We start from the raw sequence: 20,577 nt of genomic DNA on the forward strand, positions 1-20,577 counted from the left end.
AGCCTTCCCCTAAGAAAAATGAGTGCTCTCTCCTTCTATTTCTACCAAACAGCTACCTCCATTCTACCAACACTCTCTCCCAGCTCTCTGAAGGAAATAAAGCCCTATCTGAGTTATGTGTGCAGGCACAGCCATTTGTTTTGCTGTTTTGGACAAAACAGCAATTCTAGATAATTGCAATGTTCAGGGTGTCTGCCCCCTACCCGATGGCCCCTCCCTGGAGTCCAAATCTCCCCTTCTCTGCTTCATGCTGTAGGAAACTGCAGAACTGACAATGAGGTTATGAAATGCCTGGGCGTATAAAAGGCAGACAGTGCTAGACTCCAGGAGACTATTCAAGGCTGGCTTTATTTAGTGTGTCTCACAGCCACTAATTGCCGGGCAGATCCTGATGCCATAGCTGATAGAACAGCACAAGGCAGCTAGGACACCCGTGATGTGGCCTTCTGGAAATGGGACCAAAAGCCCATTCTCATAACTTGTCTTAAAAGTAGGTTCCCCTCTGGTTCAGCCACATCCACTGCTGGTGACCTCACTTCAAACCTGGCTGTGCTGCACTGGGGCTGCTGACACACACCTGACTATCACAAGTCGCGGTCCTTTGTCATATTCTTCCTGCTGGTGCAATATTTTTCTTCCTGCCTATGTCCTAATTTTTAGGGCAGGAAGATGAAAATAAGACCTTCCATCTGCTCCCACTTCTAAAATATTAGGTGTGAAGAAATATTCTCTCTGAATTAAAAACTTTCCACGTGGAACCACTAACTTGAAAGCTACTCTTTACTTTTTTCTTTCCCCTTCCCCCTCTTCTTTTCTTCTCCTTTGATTCCTTTTTACTGAAATCCATCCCCAGCCTCTCCTCTCTCTCCACATTACCCCCATCCCTCTTCTTCAGTTCCTATCCCTCTATTACCCATCTTGCCTCCTTTCCATGGTCCAGACCACAGCAAGGCAAGAGAGGCACGTAGGGCACAAAATCTAAGGAGGCTTCCCGAGGTGGAGGCATGACCCTGAGAGTGACTGTCCGTAGACACCTTCATCACCTCGCCTTAGATCCAGCACTTTCCCTTCCCTATGTCTCTTACTTTACATCATTCGAATAAGGATTTGTCTTCCATCTCTCCCTATTCCTTTGCTCTTTTGGCCACCTGGTAGAATGTTTATTCCTTATACATGTAACAACTATATAATCTAGAATACTCACTCAGCTACTGTATTGAAAGCCAACTTATGTAGGGCATACACAAGATAGAAATCTATTTATTTTTCCTCCAACATTTGGGGGTAAGCAGTCCAAGGCTAATATGGCAGTTCCACAGCCTCAGGGTTCTTGCAGCCCATGGCTCTACCATCCAGCACTGGGCTTCCATCTCAGCGTCGGATGGCTGCTCCAGCACCCACCACCACCCCTACATCCCACCCAGAGGAAGGGAAGAGAGGAAGAGGAGGGTTTGCTCCAATCTCTCTCTGGGCTTGACTTCTGCTCTCACATCCTGTTGGCCAGAATTCAGTTATGTCGCCACACCTCCCTGCAAAGGAGGCTGAGAAATGTTTTTAAATTTTGTGCCCAGTCAAAACTTCTGTTACTGAAAAGGGGAGAGTTGGAGGATAACTAGCAATATTTTCCATGTTTTATTGTACTGAGAAATTGCATCTTTTCTTACTCAAAATATTAGGGAGAGGAAAACAATAGCTATCCCTCTCCTATTCTTTTTCTTAATAGTGCTGCTTGCATTTTAGATGAAGCGCATTTAGATGCACTTCTATAATAAGTGGAATTTATGGCAGAATACTGACGATGTTGATGATGATGATGACGAAGACAAAGACAAAGATGAAGGCAATAGTCGACACCTACATATCACTGTCTAAGTGTGGACACTCTTCTAAGCCTTTTTATGAAGCCCTCCATATTAACCCACTTTACCCTTACAACAACCTGAGATAAACATTATTATTATCCCTATTTTACAGATGAGGTAACTGACACAAAGAGAAGTTGTAGAGACAGAGCCAGTAAGGGATGAATCTAGATTCAAACCTAAGTACTCTGGCTCTAGAGGGAAACACTGTAAACAATATAAATAGATGTTATTCCTGGTGGTAACACTGGCCTCAAGTGATCTGCCTGTCTCGGCCTCCCAAAGTGTTGGGATTACAGGCGTGAGCCACCACACCTGGCCTCCGTTTTTAAAATATGAAAACTGCAACTCAAAGAAGTCAAGAAAGTGTTCCAAGTCAAATAACTTATAAGTGGCTCAGGTAGACCTTGAATCACATTTGTCTGAGCCGAAATCCCAGGTTCCTCTCCATAAGTCACATGGCTTTCCTGCAGAGCCCCGCAGCCCCACGACCCAACCATATGTGACCTCAGCATAGGCAACACATGCAGCCGACCTTAAAGAAATGCTTCTGGCTGGACGCGGTGGCTCACACCTGTAATCCTAGCACTATGGGAGGCAGAGGGGAGCGGATTGCCTGAGCTCAGGAGTTTGAGACCAGCCTGGGCAACATGGCAAAACCCCGACTCTACTAAAAATACAAAAAAAAAAAAAAATTGGCTGGGTGTGGTGGTGCACACCTGTAGTCCTAGCTACTTGGGAGGCTGAGGTGGGAGGATCGCTCGAACCCAGGAGATGGTGGTTGTTGCAATGAGCTGAGATCACGCCACTGCACTCCCACCTGGGTGATGGAGTGAGACTCTGTCTCCAAATAAATAAATTAACTACCGCTTATCACATGGGAAGATGAAGAGAAACTCTAGCACACAGACAACAGGATACATGTATGTGAAAGTTCTCTGCAGTGCTGGTCACAGCAGATAAAAACCAGGCACAGCCCACATGCCCTTCAGTGGAAGAACAGATGAAAGAAATGAGGGCTATTCACTCAGCAGAACGTTATGCAGCAGCCAAAACAACAGACATGCCACAATACAGAAGAATCTAAGCAATGTAATCTTAAATCAAAAAAACAACCAGCCAGGCACATTGGCTCACACCTGTAATCCCAGGATTTAGGGAGGCAGAGGCAGGAGGATTGCTTGAGCCCAGGGGTTCGAGACCATCCTGGGCAACATAGCAAGATCCCATCTCTACAAAAAGAAAGAAAAGGCCCATAGTGGCTCATGCCTGTAATCCTAGCACTTTGGGAGGCCAAGGCAGGTGAATCACCTGAGGTCAGGAGTTCAAGACCAGCCTGGCCAACATGGTGAAACCTCATCTCTACTAAAAACATAAAAATTAGACAGGCATGGTGGCACATGCCTGCAGTCCCAGCTTCTCAGGAGGCTGAGGCCGGAGCATCGCTTGAATCTGGGTGGCAGAGGTTGCAGTGAGCTGAGATCGCACCACTGCACTCCAGCCCAGGCAGCAAAGTGAGACTCCATCTCAAAAAAAAAAAAAAAAAGAAACTAACATTTTTTAAATGCATCTTTAGGAATGCATATAGATGCAATAAAACTACCTAAAAATGAAAGCAAAGGATTGATGGACATAGGAATCAGGATGATTCCCAATTTGGGGAGTGGGGTGGGATGAGTATATAGTTAAACATAGGTTATTGCCAAGGCCCTAGCTTTTGCTTTGGGTTTACAGAGCCTTATTACATTGGAATAAACAAATGAATGAAAGTGGACTGTCCATGGGTGAATGATGAGTGTGTCAGAATTCCATTATGATGATTGACCCAATTCTGAGCACCCTGAGGTCCAATTTAAAGAAAAGCTAGGTTAACTGATGAAGAAATGATTTGGCATGATGCATTATCAGCTCTTGGAAGGAGGGATTGAATTCTCTTCCCAGTTTTGATCCTCAGCTGTGTGCCTTGAGGAAAACAATCACAAACGACAGCACAAAGGAGCCCAGAGAGAATATATGAACTTGAACCCACTGATCACTGCGAGCAGGGCAGGTTGTTTAAGAGGGGATTCCACGGCCAAGTGAAGTGTGACTTCAGCAAAGGCTCTCAAAACTATGATGCCTCCCACACAGAGAGCACACATGTGTGCATGCGCACACACCAGCTGCTGCTATGGAAAAAAACCACCTGTAACATCCACAGTCCAGGAGAAAACCTGAAGAGCAAATGCTTCCCCAAAGGTGACATGTGCATTTAAAATCACAGTATGATGCAAATGACATATCTTCTCTCCTAAAAGTAAGTTTCTCACATGGAAAGAGGGCTATGCCACATGAGAGAGAGGAAACAGAGCAGAAAGAGTGACTGAGAGAAGTCCAGGTAAGTTTTGCTGGCTTTTTATACTTCGACTGGCCCTCCCTGAATACTGGGCAATAGAAGTTCCTCCTCCCTGGGGCTGCTGAGCTTTTCAATTCTCTGATGACAAGTCACCAAGTTCTGAGACCCTGCTGGAGACAAATGTCCACAAGGAGGAGGCAGCGAGCTGCAAAGAGCCTGGCACTCAGTGAAGGAGCCTGCCTAGACGCAGCTTCTCCCACAGCCTGCAGCTGCTGTGCTCTGTGCTACAGGAGAGCACTACCGCGCTGATGACCATTAGAAGGACCACAGGCTGAAGTCCCAGCTACTTGGGAGGCTGAGGTGGGAGGATCGCTTGAGCCTAAGATGTCGAGGCTGCAGTGAGCTGTGATCACTCCACTGCACACCAGCCTGAGCAACAGAGACTCAATCTGAAAAAAACAAAAACAAAAACCAAGAAGGACCACAAGCTCCTGGAGTCCTAGCCCATGGGGATAGTCAGATAGTCTCTTTCTCTTTCTCTCTCTCTTTTTTCTTTTTCCTTTTCTCTTTTTCTTTTTTCTTTTTCTTTTTTTTTTTTTTTTTTGAGATCGAGTCTCGCTCTGTCACCCAGGCTGGAGTACAGTGGCGTGATCTCAGTTCACTGCAACCTCCACCTCCCAGGCTCAAGCAATTCTCCTGCCTCAGCCTCCCAAATAGCTAGAATTACAGGTGCCCACCACTATGCCTCGCTAATTTTTTGTATTTTTAGTAGAGATGGGGTTTCACCATGATGGCCAGGCTGGTCTTGAACTCCTGACCTCAGGTGATCTGCCCACCTCAGCCTCCCAAAATGCTGGGATTACAGGCATGAGTCACTACAACTGGCCCCATGGGGATGGTCTTAATGCCACAGGTTCCAGGTAAGAGTGTCTATTGTACGTCCCAGGAATGAGGGTGTTGGGACAGATATGGTGACGTCACCGAGCACTTTCTGTACACTTCTGGAGAGGCAGACCCCCTTGGCGTCTCCTCCTCCTGATCCTGACTGAGTGGCAGGATAGGTTGGAACTTAGCGTCAACAAAGTTCAGTGTGCCAGAGAATTTTTCCAACTATGGAGCTAAATCACCAAACAAACCTCCACAGTCTCTTCCTGAGCCACAGTTCTCAGCTGATGATTCTACAAGCAGAGGCAGCTGCAGGATGGCGGAAAGTATATCAATGTGGAGCCATACCACTAGGGACTGAATCTCGGCTCTGTCTGCCGTCTACAGGATCCTGGTGATTAACTTAATGTCCCAGAGTCTCACTTTCATCATCTATAAAATAGGAAGAATTATAGCCTCCTCCAGGGGAGTATTGGATAAGTTTAAGTAGATAATACATGCAAAAGAGTCTATGACACCATGCGACACATTGGTGTCACAATAAAGGTTCACTTGTTCATCATGCATCCTTGTATCTCCCAGAAAGCACCCAATGGAGAAGGTCAACGACATGGCAGCAGAAATCTGACATCATGGGCAGGGCCTGGGCGGCCTTACAGAAGCTGTCTCTTATTAGAGGCTGCTTCTCAATGGTCAAAAAGTGGCTCCTTGGGATGCTGGGACACGAGAAGGTATCACTGGGGGACTTTTCTAGGGAAGGAAACGTTTGCGCCTAGTGGCCACTTCCTGGGTGAAGCCCTCCCTGAGTCCCACCTTCCTCCTCACCTCCAGGCAGAGCAAGCGGTCATCCTCTCCTCCAGACTTCTGGCACGCTCATGTTATTCACAATGACAGCTCCCATATTGAGCACTCAGTATATACCAGGCACTGGGCTCAGCACTTACCATGCATTCTTTCTTTCTTTTTTGAGACAGGGTCTTGCTCTGTCGCCCAGGCTGGAGTGCAATAGAGCAATCTTGGCTCACTGAAGCCCCTGCCTCCCAGCTGAGGCGATTCTCATGCCTCAGCCACCCAAGTAGCTGGGATGACAAATGCATACCACCACGCCCGGCTCATTTTTGTATTTTTAGGAGAGACGAGGTTTCACCATGTTGACCAGGCTGGTCTCTAACCCTGGACCTCAAGTGATCCACCTGCCTTGGCCTCCCAAGCTGCTGGGATTACAGGCTTGAGCCACCGGGCCCGGCCGCATTCTTTCATTTAATCCTCATAATGACACTTTGAAAGAAGAAAGTGAAGATTAGCAACATGAAATAATAGACAAAGCTGTACAGATAACACACAGTGGAGTCAAGATGCAGACCCGGGTCTGCTGGGTCCAAGCTTGAGCTTTCAGCCACTGCACTACACTGCCTCCCTCATGCACCACCATCACCCTTATCCCATGATATGATCTTTCTGCACCTGTTAGTCACAAGCGGTAAACTGTCAGCTGTTTAGAGTCAGGAACTGTAGCTCTTTTGTCTATCTATCCTGAGTGCCTCGCACAGTACTTGGCTAAGAATGAAGGAACAGAAGGAAGAATAAATGAACAGATCTTCTCCAAAGCCCCAAGGAAGGAGACAGCACCATTGTTCCTCCTAGGTCAATACAACTCAAAACCTCCATCCCCATCCAAGCATGCCGGAAGGGGAGGGTATAGGTGGCTGCTTATGGAGGCTGCCCCTTCCCTGCTGTGCACCCCTCACCCATTCCAACAGCCCAGAGCTTAGTCACGGGAGAAACGTTGCAGTGAGCCAAGATTGCGCCACTGCATGGGCAACCGAGCAAGACTCTGTCTCAAAAAAAGAAAAAAGACAGGCGACAATATTATTGTATTATATTGTATTCTTTCTAAGATTACAGTATAATATATTGTATTTAATATATTGTATCTAAGAATAAATATTATATACTATAAGAAAAAGAAAGTTATCTAAATACAAAGAAGCCATCCTATATAATATTATATATTAATATATAATACCTTATTCTCAAATATAATATTGTTCAGCCTTAGAAAGAAATGAAATTCTGACACATGCTACAACATGGATGAACCTTGAGAACATTAAGCTAAGTGAAATTAGCTAGTCACAAGAAGAAAAATGCGTGTGACTCCACTCCCATGAGATACCCATATCTCCTGTGAGATTCCACTCCTATGAGATACCTAGATTAGCCAAATGCATATAGACACGGAGAGTAGAAAAGTGGTTGCCAGAGGCTGGGTGGAAGGGGAATGAGGAGTTGTTGTTTAATGGGTATACAGCATTAGTTTTACAAAACAAAAAGAGTTCTGGAGATGAGTTGTAAAACAATGTAAATGCACTTAACACTACCGAACTGTACACTTAAAAATGGTTAAAATGGTATATTTTATATTACGTATATTTTACCAATTTTTTAAAAATTTAAATAAGAACAAATATATATATACACATATATACACACGTATATATGTGTATATATTTATGTATATATATATTTTTTTTTTTTGAGACAGAGTCTCTGTCTCCCAGGCTAGAGTGCAGTGGCACGATCTCGGCTCACTGCAACCTCCACCTCCCAGGTTCAAGCGATTCTCCTGCCCCAGCCTCCCAAGTAGTTGCAATTACAGGCACATGCCACCACACTTGGTTAATTTTTGTATTTTTAGTAGGGACAGGGTTTCACCATGTTGGCCAGGCTGGTCTCGAACTCCTGACCTCAAGGGATCTGCCCGCCTCAGCCTCCCAAAGTGCTGGAATTAGGCATGAGCCACCGCAACTGGGCAACAAAAATATAATTCTTGGAAACTGATTTGCTAAAAAGTAATGCATTGTAAGGATTTTAAAGATGAGAGTAAGGAAATATCCTAGTTCATAGAGCAAAAAAGACAAAGAGATGGAAAATGATAATATCTGACTACTTGGGAACTTCAGAAAATAATAGTAACAAGAGAAGAAAAAAATTAAATCAAGAGAATTTCCCAGAGAGGAAAGGAGACACATCTTCAAATTGAAAGGGTAGACTGAGTACCCAGCACAATAGATATAAATAGGCATATGGTTACATAAATTCATGCAGAATATCAGAAAATCATAGATTAAGAAAAGATTTTAGAGGCCGGGTGCAGTGGCTCATGCCTGTAATCCCAGGACTTTGGGAGGCTGAGGCAGATGTATCACCTGAGGTCAGGAGTTCAAGACAGACCATCCTGGCTAACACGGTGAAACCCCGTCTCTACTCAAATACAAAAATTAGCTAGGCGCAGTGGCATGTGTCTGTAATCCCAGGTACTCGGGAGGCTGAGGCAGGAGAATCGCTTGAACCTGGGAGGCAGAGGTTGCAGTGAGCCGAGGCCACACCACTGCACTCCGGCAAAGAGAGAGAAGAAAGAAAGAAAGAGATAAAGACAGAAAGAGAGAAGGAGGGAGGGAGGAAGGAAGGAAGGAAGGAAGGAGGGAGGGAGGGAGGGAAGGAAAGGAAGGAAGGAAAGGAAAGGAAAGAGAAAGAAAGAAAGAAAAAGAAGGAAAGAAAGAAAGAAGAAAGAGAAAGAAAGAAAGAAAGAAAAAAAAGAAAGAGAAAAGAATAGAAAAGAAAGGCTTCCAAAGCAAAAAATAAATACTAGATACTAAAACAGGCCACCCCCAAAGGCAGAGGAATTAGTCTGGCAAAAGACTTTCTATGAGCAGCACTTCAATTAGCAATATTAACTCCTGAGAGTATCCAGGAAGACAATGCAATGATGTCTTCAAACTCCCGAGAAAGCGCCTTCAACCTGGAATTCCAAATCCAGCCCAAATTGAGTAGGAGCAGAACAAATACATTTTCAGATATGTAAAGACTCAGGAAGTTCACCTCCCATGCCCTCTTTCTTAAGCAATTATTTAAGTAAATTCTTAAGTCACTTCTTTGAATACTTATGAGAAATAAAGCAAGAAAAGTAAACCAAGTTCATGAGAGAGTAGACCAAGAAAGCAGAATAAATGAGCCACGGGAATACTAAATCCTTGTAAGAATAGAACCAAAGGAAAATGTCAGAGCTATAGCTACGCAGCAGGCCCAGAAGACAACCAGTTCTTGGAATAAACAGAACACTGTGTCAGAGAGGTTTGTGAGATGATGTAGATGAGAGCTTAGAAAATGAGCCTTGAGCATCTGTTGAAGGCCCTGAATTCAATGTTTAAAAGCAAATTAGAGCCAGGAACAGTGGCTCATGCCTGTAATCTCAGCACTTTGGGAGGCCAAATCAAGAGGATTGCTTGAGCTCACAAGTTCAAGACCAGACTGGGGAACATGGTGAAACTCCATTTCTACAAAAAATTAGCCGGGGATGCTGGCTCATGGCTGTGGTCCCAGATATTCAGGAGGCTGAGGTGGGAGGATCATTTGAGCCTGGGAAGTCAAGGGTGCAGTGAGCCATGTTTGCGCCATTGTACTCCAGCCTTGATGACAAGGTGAGACCTTGTCTCAAAAAATAAAAATTTAAAAAGTAAATTAGAAACTCAGGGGGAAGAAGTAAAACAAAGTCATTATCTAATACAAAGAAGCCAATTCATATCAGAACACGAAGTCACTGAGATTCAAGAAAAGAATGGAATGCATACCAAAGAGTGGAAAGCTGGAAGATATGAGGAACATAATGAAGAAGACTTGCATTTTCTTTCTCAACAAGCAAAAAGAGAGGCAATCATAAACTTAAGAGAAAACAATAAGTATATAAAAAGACAAAGCGCAGAGTAAAACTGTGCCATGATTTTGAGCAATGGGTATATTATTAAAAAGAGTGAGTGTAATGTGATACCTTAAATTAGATCCTGGATCAGAATTAGGAAATTGGGTAAAAACTTAGGGAATGCAAGTGAAAAATGGACTTCCATAATAGTGTATCAGTATTGGTTCATAGCTGCGACAAAGACACCATAATAATGTAAGATGTTCCTAGCAGGAGAAACTGGGTGTGGGATACACAGGAGCTCTCTGTACTAACTTTACAACTCTTCTACAAACAAAATAATTCTAAAATTAAAAAAAAAATTAAAAATCCGGGCACAGTGCCTCACGCCTGTAATCCCAGCACTTTGGGAGACCAAGATAGGCAGATCACCTGAGTTCAGGAGTTCAAGACCAGCCTGGCCAACATGGTGAAACCCTGTCTCTACTAAAAATACAAAAATTAGCCGGGTGTGGTGGTGGGTGCCTGTAATTCCAGCTACGCGGGAGACTGAGGGAGACGAATCGTTTGAACCTGGGAGGTGGAGGTGGTAGTGAGCTGAGATTGCGCCACTGTACTCCAGCCTGGGCGACAAGAGCGAGACATTGTCTCAAAAATAAATTAATTAATTAATTAATTAACAAACAAAATAAAATAAAACTTGGTTTTTTAAAAAAGTATATCTGAAAGAGGTTGGGAAATGACAGGGGAAAGAAGTGAAAAGAAGGATAGGAATGCTAATGCTTCATCTTAGATCTTGGCAACTCCAAAAATACAATCTACGGTTCACAAAACAAGGAATGGAGGTTGGAGTCTGTTGTGTGAAATTGCAGAGTTGACTGCTGGAAGAACAGAAAATGGTGGCATAACTATATTGAAAAGACTGTGCAGAGGAAATATAAGGGTACTAGTCAACAGATGTTTGTAACTGGTAGACAAAAAAAAATGGCATTATAGGAACTAAAAACAGACAGAGCTAAAAAAAAAAAAAAAAAAAAAGGAGCAGGGGCAGGGGGAATTTGCCATGGAGGAGAAGGACTCAGGGTAGGGATAAGAGAGATGTCTAAGCCCTTCTATACCATTGAAATTTTTGCATATGCATTTGTTACTTTGATCAAAATTTTCTAAATGAAACAAACAAAAAATTGTACCTATCCAGTTCATATCATGACAAATATGGAAACAGAATCCATCATAGTGATTATAATACTCAAACAAAGGGCTGAAAGCTTCTGTATTAACATGTAAAGGAGAACTCTTGGCAGGTGCGATGGCTCACGCCTGTAATCCCAGGACTTTGGGAGGCCGAGGAGAGCGAATCACAAGGTCAGGAGTTTGAGACCAGCCTGGCCAATATGGTGAAACCTCGTCTCTACTAAAAATACAAAAAATTAGCTGGGCATGGTGGTGGGCACCTGTAATCCCAGCTACTCGGGAGGCTGAGGCAGGAGAATCGCTTGAATCCGGAAGGCGGAGGTTGCAGTGAGCCAAGATCATGCCACTGCACTCCAGCCCAGGCGACAGTGCGAGACTCCGTCTCAAAAAACAAACAAACAAAGAAGAGGAATTGAACACAGAAAAGTCAATATTCACACCCTGATAACTAGGACTGGAAGAGGAAACTTAGAGACACACCTTAGGACTCCATATGGCAGAAACATTTCCCAGACAGAGGGAGCTGAGGCAAGAGGCAGCTACAGGAGAGGGGAGTTAACAGCTGGCAAGAAAGCTGCCCCTCCCTGTTTGGGGAAACATGCATGAGACAGTCCTTATCCATACAAATGACCTCCCTAGCACATGCAGACAGGATTAGAAAATGTCACTTCTAAAACTTTTAAATCAGAAGCCCTGCAGAATGAGCCACCCATCCTGAGAGATGGTCTGCAAATGTACTTACCAATGACACTTGAATGTCCCCAAATCTCAGAAAGAGATCAATCCAAAATGTAATTACTATGAGAATAACTTGACTTTTTAAATTATTGTGTTAATTTAGAATGTCACAAAAAAAAAGGTCCAAAGGGCATGAAGCTAAAAAAAAAAAAAAATGATTAGAGCTTGAGAATTTTTTGGTATTTTTCCCAGGAAAGATAATACTCTAATCTAAATGAAGGACTTTTAGTTTTAGCTTTGACAAGTGAAGAGCTAGAGGTCATCATCCCCACCCTTACAATAGGAAAAAGTTGAACAAGATCAAAATCAATGACTTTTCTTGGACCATCAGAGAACCGAGTTTGCGGGGAAACCTGCTCCTTTGAAATCTGGAGAGACAAGTGCATCCAGAAAGTCACAGCTGAGATCTGCTTACCTGGAGCAGAAGCCACCGGAACCATGAGCTGGTAGGAACACTTATATGGTAATTTTGAGGAACTGTTGGAGGCTGAGTATGGACTAATTTGAAAGTGAGAAGCTCCTGGGGGTCAGTCTTAGGTGGGCACCCACATTTTCATGGACTTTATCTCCAGGAACCCCACCAGGTTCTCATGGTGATGACTGGGAAAACCAAAAACAAAGAGAAAAATCTTGAAAGAACCCTAAGGAGGAAAAAGTAGGCTTCCTGCAGAGGAGCTAGAATAAAAATTACAGTAAATTGCCAGGTACGGTGGCTCATGCCTGTAATCCCAGGACTTTGAGAGGCCGAGGTGGACAGATCACCTGAGGTCGGGAGTTCGAGACCAGCCTGACCAACATGGAGAAACCCCATCTCTACTAAAAATACAAAATTAACCGGGTGTGGTGGCGCATGCCTGTAATCTCAGCTACTCGGGAGGCTAAGGAGGAGAATCGCTTGAACCTGAGAGGCGGAGTTTGCAGTGAGCTGAGATCGCACTGTTGCACTCCAGCCCGGGCAACAAGAATGAAACTCCATCTCAAATAAAACAAAGTTTAAAAAAAATTATAGTAAACTTCTCCTCAGAAAGTAAGCAAGCATTGGTAGGAAAACAGGATGACTATAGTTAACAATAATTGAACGTATATTTCAAAATAACTACAGGAGTGAATTTGGAATGTTCCTAACACAAAGAAATCATAAATGTTTAAGGTGATGGATATCCCAACTACCCTGATTTGCTCATTCACATTGTACACTTACATAAAAATAATAACATGTACCCCATGAATACGTACAACTAGTATGTATCCACAAAAATTAAAAATTAGACAAAAATAATTTAAAAAAGAAAGTAAGCAAGCAAAAAGACAGTAGTATGAAATATTTAAAGTGTTAGAGGGGAAGATCACCAACCTAGGATTCTATATCCAGGGAAATTATCCTTCAAAAATGAAGAAGCACTGGGCATGGTGGTGTGTGCCTGCAGTGTTAGCCGTTTGGGAAGTTGAGGTAGGAGGATCCTTTGAGGCCAGAAGTTCAAGACCAGCCTAGGCAACATAGCAAGACCTCATCTCTACAAAAAAATTAAAAAATTATCTGGGCATGGTACTATGCACTGGTAGTTCCAGCTACTTGGGAAGCTGAGGCAGAAGGATCACTTGAGCCCAGGAATTTGGGGCTGCAGTGTACTATAATCCTACTTGTGAATAGCCACTTCACTCCAGCCTGGACAACATAGCAAGATCCCATTTCTTTAAAAAAATGAAGAAGAAATAGATACTATCAGACAAACAACTGAGGAATTTGTCATCAGCTGACTTCCCTTGCAAGAGACGTTGAAAAAATTTTTTTTCAAGCAGGACAGTGACACATATCAGAAACTTGGATCTATATGAAGCAAAGAAGGGTGTCAGAGAAGGTGTAAATGAAGTTCAAATAAAAATCTTATTTTTCCTATTCTTAATTGATCTAAAAGATAACTGTTTAAAGTAACAATAGTAGTCAGTATTTAATGATTATAGCAAGTGGATAAATGACATAAATGATAGCAATGTCAGAAGGCTGGAAGGGAGGACTCAGGAATACTGTTTTTAAGGCACCTGCACTACACATGAAGCAGAAATAGTGCTATTTGAAGGTAGATTTAGTTTTAAGAATATACTGTAAACTCTAAAAAGAACTGCTTAAATTTTTTTTCAGATGGAGTTTCACTCTTGTTGCCCAGGCTGGGGTGCAATGAAGCGATCTTGGCTCACTGCAAATTCTGACTCCCAGGTTCAAGTGATTCTCCTGCCTCAGCCTCCTGAGTAGCTGGGATTACAGGCACGCACCACCACACCTGGCTAATTTTTTTTTTTTTTTAGTAGAGACAGGGTTTCACTATGTTGGCCAGGCCGGTCTCAAACTCCTGACCTCAGGTGATCTACCCACCTCAGCCTCCCAAAGTGCTGGGATTACAGGTGTGAGCTACTGTGCCTGGCCTAAAATTTTTTAAGAAGAATTTTGTACTGATATTCTGAGAGAAGATAAAATTTTTAAAAATCATATAAATTGCTCAGAGAGTGCAGAAGCAGTAGCATCTGTAAATGAATAAAAAGCAGTTACAAACATGGTCAATATTAATCCAAATATAGTAACAATCACTTTATATATGAATGGCTTAATACACTAATTAAAGGACAGAGATTGTCAGAGGTGATAAAAGAGGAAGATCCAATTATATGCTACCTACCAGAAATACACTTTAAATATAAAGACTCCAAAGTTTAAAAATAAAGGGATGGAAGAAGTTATACGACACACTGATCAAAAGAAAACTGGAGTAGCGATGTTAATTCCAGACAAAGAAGACTTAGAATAGGGAAAATTGTTAGGAGTAAACGGGAACCCTACCTAATGACAAAGGGAATTAGTTCTCCAAGAAATGTGCATGCACCTGATAACAGAGTGTCAAAACACATGAGGCAAAAACAAATAGAAATACAAAGAGAAAAAGACAAATCCACTGTAGTGATGGAGAATTCAAAACCCTCTGTCAGTAACTGATAGATCTAGCAGGAATATAATACATAAAGGAATAGTTGACTTGAAGAACACTATCAATCAGCTAGATCTGATTGGCATTTATAGAATGCTCTATCCAACAATAACAAAACACACATTCTTCTCAACCTCACCTAGAATGCTCACCAAGATAAGACCTCAAAACACATCTTAACAAATTTGAAAGAATAGGAAGACACAACATATGTACTTGTAAATTAATAGTATTGTTATATAACGGACACATTCTCTAAAGAATACCTACTTTCCTTTACTTTTATTATTTGCTCATGTGAAAGGAAAAATGAATCTTGGGACCCCAAAATCACTAAGCTAAAGGGAAAAGTCAGGCTGGGAACTGCTTAGGGCAAACCTGCCTCCCATTCTATTCAAAGTCATCCCTCTGCTCACTGAGATAGATACATATCTGATTGCTTCCTTTGGAGAGACTAATCAGAAACTCAAAAGAATGCAAACATTTTTCTCTTACCTACCTTTGACCAAGAAGCCTCCCCACTTCAAATTGTCCTTCCTTTCTGGACCAAACCAGTGTACATCTGACATATATTGATGTCTCATGTCTCCCTAAAATACATAAACCAAGCTGCCCCCCGACCACTTTGAGCATGCCATCAGGACCTCCTGAGGCTGTATCGTGGTGTGTGTCCCTAACTTTGGCAAAATAAACTTCCTAAATTCACTGAGAGTTGTCTCAGATATTTGGGGTTCACACTCAACAATATGCCTTCTGATGATCTCTTCTGCCTAGCTAATGCCTGCTCATGCTCAGCCCAAACTTAAAGACTAAAAACTTTAATACAGTATAATAAAAACATAAATAAAGTTAATCATTGAAAAGTAATCCACAGCCAGGTGCAGTGGCTCACGCCTGTAATCCCAGCAATTTGGGAGGCTGAGGCAGGCAGGTTGTTCAAGTCCAGGAGTTCAAGCCTGGGCAATGTGGCAAAACCCGTCTCTAAAAAAGATACAAAGATTAGCCAGGCACGGTGGCACACACCTGTTGTCCCGGCTAGTCAGAGGGTTCAGGCAGGAGGATCACTTGAGCCCGGGAGGTCGAGACTGCAGTGAGCTTTAACTGAGCCACTGCACTCTAGCTCGGGTGACAGAGTGAGACCATGTCTCAAAAAAACAAGAAAGAAAAGAAAAGAAATCTATGGAAAATAATGCAATATTTATGACATAAAGGATTAATGCCCATAATACAAAAATCGATTTTATAAATCAATAAAAGAGCACATTCATTCTTGACTTAACTCATTCTCTATACAGTAGCCAAAGTAGTATCCTTAAAACCCAGATCTAGCCATGCCATTTCCCTACTTGAAGTCCTTCAATGGCTTCACATTGCCCTTAGAATGAAGTTCAAAACCCTTAACATTATCCACATGATCTGGTCCTTATCTATCTCTAGATTGGTCTCCCATTACCCTTCTCCCATCTTTCTCAGGACTCTAGCCACACTGGTCTTTTCTAGCTCTTCACACCTTAAAGCCTCTGCGTATACCGATCGCTTTGCCTGGAATCACCCCACCACCAACACCCTCTTCAATCAATGCCCACTTTTCCTTCAGATCTCAGCTTAAACATCATTTCTCATGAAAGTCTTCCATCACCAAATCTGGATTGGTTCAGATCCTCTGCTATTTGCTCTATAAACCTGAACAAACAGAATCATGTTTCTGAACCTTCAGAACTCCAAACAAGACCCTGAGGAGTGACCCTTCCAAGGAATGTGAGGTTCCAGGCAAAGCCTCTAGAATCTTCTTATCTATAGTAGTCAGGGTTGGTGAGGAAGCTCAGGAGAAAGTTAAGTCTAAGCTACCCGTACTTTTTTGAGTACAGACAACTTTGAGAACTTAATAAAATCTATGGGATTCATTTCTTCTTCTGGAGATTTCTTCTCTCCCAGAAAAAGGCACAGAAGCAAAACTTTGTGTAATGTTATCAATGTTGCAAAGTTCCCCTAACATCCATTTATCCACCTCACATTAAGAACCCCAACCATTGGATGTTATGTATTTGTCACAGGCTGAAAACAAACAAACAAAACAAAAACAAAAACAAAATCAGCTCAGTGAGAATCTCATAAAACAAACAGATTCGTTCCCTAGCTTTGTTCATTTAATCAATATTCATTGAGTATCTACAGTCTAGTGATTCCAGCAATAATAACACCTTATAAATGAAATTTGCTTTACAATTTAAAAGAAAATAAAAGCTTTTCATACACATTGTCTCACTCTTCCCCCAAACCCAATAAAGTGGGCATAGATTACTCTACCTATTTTGCAGATGAGAAAACATAAGTAATCCCAGGGAACACGAGTGGTCTGGCTCACACAACTCAGCCAAAAAGGAGTGAAACCTAGGAATAAAATGCACTCTTTTAACCCTAAGCCTGGCTGTTTCCTTCCATGTTGATATTGACTCCAAGGGCCCGTGGCTGGTACTAGGACTTGTCCTTAGTAATCTGATAATAATCCCAGGGACCACAGTCTCAGCCTCCAGTTCCCATTGTGGTCAGCCTCATGCTCTCCTATTCCAGGTGATGATGCAATTTTGCCAATCAAAGGTCGCAGCAGCAGGACTCCCCTGATGTATAGGGGAAGTAGCCAGAGCTCTTCATCCCCTGCCAGGAGAGCATAGTAGCTCACATTTATTGAGTTCTTAGTACACGCCGGGCACTGTTCTAGGCTTTTTACATGAATTAACTCATTAAATCCTCAGAACAAAACCATGAGACAGGTACTATTATAATGTTATCTCCATTTTGTGGACAATTAGGCGAGATTAATTTGTCCGAGGTTGCACAACTAATAATTTTGAGAATCATGATTTGAATCCTGGAGCCTATGCTCCTAACCAAACCACCATCTGCCTCTCCTGAGCCCATTGTCCTTAACTTCTTGCAGTCATGTGTGCTGGAGAGAATGTGATTAAAGCCCTGGACCTTCTCCCTAGGAAAACGCAGGTAAACAGAATTTTGCATATTTCAGGGACTTTGGGGACACCTAAGACCCATCTACTGTCGACCTCAGACTTAGAACCTCTATTTATCTCATACATCCTGGAGAGAATTGTCCAGGGACAAAAACAGAAGCGCCGCCAGCGCCGCAGGACTTCGCCTCTGCAAACGTGTGAGGAGAGCTGCGCTGCGCTGAGCTGCGTGGTGACGGAGATGCCCGTTCGCTCGGAATCAGGAACGGTGAGCTCCCGGGACCGCAATGCCCTGAGAACGCAGCCGGGTGCTGAGCCTCCGGAGTCTGGTAGCTGAATGAAATACGCAGGGATCACCAGCCGGATCCAAATCTTGCGTCCCTGCCAGCATCCTGGAGTCCTAAGAGGCAGGGATTGGAGCGGACAGGATCTCAGAACTCTGGTCGCAGGCGCACAACGCTGTTTCTGGTGCTGAAACGCTCAGTCCAGGAAGAGCGTGGCCGCCTGCCCGCCTGGTACCGCGCCGCGGCCCCTGCGGGGAACTGTCCAGTGCTGAAAACGGAAGCGGCCCGGCGCGCAGGGCTCAGACCCGAGCCTGCCGCACCCAGCGGAGCTCGAACCGAGCTCCTGGAAGCGCTGACGCAGAGCGCAGGGAGAGCCGGAGCGGCGAGCTCCAAGCCGGGCATGGACCTGCAGAGACTCGATTCCTACCAGGGAGGAGCTGGCCCTGACTTCAACGAGCACATCCTGCATAAGGTAAATATCTCCTGTATTCCTCAACCTAACGTTGGAAGAGGTGCCAGCACCAGGAGTTTTCTCCACTCCCCTGACTTTGCTTTGGAACTTAATGAGAAACTAGCTTGTATCTGTGAGTCTGGGGAGCCCTTTCTGTCTGATCCTGTTTCCTGCTCAAAATAGAGATGTGTGGGCTCTTGGGGAAGGGCTGCCGCCAGAGGCTCAGAAGGTCAGAAGCTTCATTCATTCACTTAAATCATCTGTGTTCCTTTTTCACCCCCTCCTTCTCCTTGCCTATTTATGCCCCTGGGTGCCCCCTGGCACCTTTGCTCTCCTAACCCTTGTAGGAGACTGCATTTGTCCCTGTTATGTCTGCTAGCAGCGGCCAAATACCTGAATTTCTGGCCAATTTGTCTGAAATTAGATAAATGGTCTGCAGCAGAGATGAACTGCTGTTTTCAAACCAGACTCCCTCATGGCTCCAGAAAGCTTCCCTCCAGCCATGACTCCCTCACAGCCCCTGTAAGCATTTGCTTATTTCAAAGCACTAACATATCCATTGCTTCCTTCACTCAAGTTTCTTATGCAACTCAGTTTTCAGTAATGCAGGTCTCCCCCTAAGATAGTTGCTGGGAAAAATAGTAGCCTCTCTCAGGATAACAGTTTTAATTCAAAATCCATCACTCTGAAAGAATCAAAGTGTTATATTTGCCATAAGAAGTTATTATGGCTCACCTTCCCTTTCTCTGACTTTGCCATGCCATCCTGCTGCAGCCCTTATATTTTCTGCTTTGATAATGCCAGTTCACCTGTTAGTCACTTGAAAGGCTGTACGTGATCCTATAGGTGGAGTTTTTTAATCAAAACATCACTTTGAAGAGTCTATGAATGCAAGCTTTGAAATAACCTAACCCAACCTCCTCCTCTATCACACAGCTTATATTTGAGGAAACTAAAATCCAGAGAGGCAAAATGACTTGTCCAAGAAAGCAAGCTGGTAAAGGCAGAGCTGATACTAAAAGCCAGAAATTACTACTCCACGTGTAGTATTCTTTCCTCTATATCCTTACTAAACTTCTCATCAAAGTGTGCAGTCCATGGACCAGCAGCATTGGCATTACCTCGGAACTTATTACAATAGAAAGCCCTGACCCTAGATTGGCTGAATCTGAATCTGCATTTTAACAAGATCTCTAGGAATAAATATGCACAATAAAGTTTTAGGTGCATGGCTCTGTGCCATGCTGCCTGTTTCTGACACAAATGAAAGAAAATCAGCTATTGAAGGAAGCAGGTCTCTAGATCTGACAGTCCATGTGTCTTCTCCCTCCAGGTCTCTGAATTCCTAGGATATAGAGAAGGAGAAAAAATGTATAACAACTACCCCAGTCTAGAAATTTTAAAGCCATCACAGTTTGAAGTAAACTAGAAGAAGTTCTGTGCTATTTGATGTTGTAAATTTAGCCCAGTAAAAAGTGCATGTGAGGCCAGGCATGGTGGCTCACGCCTGTAATCTCAGCACTTTGGGAGGCCGAGGCGATGGATCACTTGAGGTCAAGGGTTCAAGACCAGCCTCACCAACATGGTAAAACCCGTCTCTACTAAAAATACAAAAATTAGCTGGGCATGGTGGTGTGCACCTGTGATCCCAGCTACTCAGGAGGCTGAGGCAGGAGAATTGCTTGAGCCTGGGAGGCAGAGACTGCAGTGAGCTGAAATCACACCACTGCCCTCCACTCTAGCCTGGGCAACAAAGCAAGACCTTGTCTCAAAAAAAAAAAAAAAAAAGTTTATGCAAGCAGAGGAACATAATTACAAATCAATTACAAAATTGTCCTGGCAACTAGATATGTGGGTCTCTCCAAGTTTATACCATCTTATAAAGGTGTAAATACTCATTTTGAAAGCTTTAAGATTGGGAGCTCAGATTGTTCAAAATATTGATCAGATGTGGTATTTTCCATTTCAATTACCCACACATGAAATGTAGGATGTAGTCCATGAAGACTTTTACTTCCTTTGAGTTTATTGATCACCAAATTGAGAGTGGGAACCCATTCCAACAAGTTCCAACATATTTAAAGGCAAGTGTCTATTTACTACTAGTAAAGGCTCGATGTCATCAGCTTGGCTGTGTGAGCACCCTGAGAGCAGGAGCCAGCCTTAAACCTTCTGTGGTGCCCAGCAG

The 20,577-nt window shown here is 43.3% G+C and overlaps 1 protein-coding gene across 1 annotated transcript in view; it reads left to right on the forward strand.

Annotated features, from left to right (window-relative positions):
• Positions 1–18,338: 18,338 nt before the first annotated feature.
• The window catches only part of RAB37 (RAB37, member RAS oncogene family), an 81,987-nt gene continuing 79,748 nt past the window's right edge, over positions 18,339–20,577 (forward strand). The window contains exon 1 of the mRNA XM_024234617.3: positions 18,339–18,410. Coding sequence (XP_024090385.1) covers positions 18,339–18,410 — 72 coding nt within the window. The remainder of the gene's footprint in view (positions 18,411–20,577) is intronic.

Source organism: Pongo abelii, chromosome 19 (assembly GCF_028885655.2).
Source record: "Pongo abelii isolate AG06213 chromosome 19, NHGRI_mPonAbe1-v2.0_pri, whole genome shotgun sequence".
Classification (NCBI taxonomy): Eukaryota; Metazoa; Chordata; class Mammalia; order Primates; family Hominidae; genus Pongo; species Pongo abelii.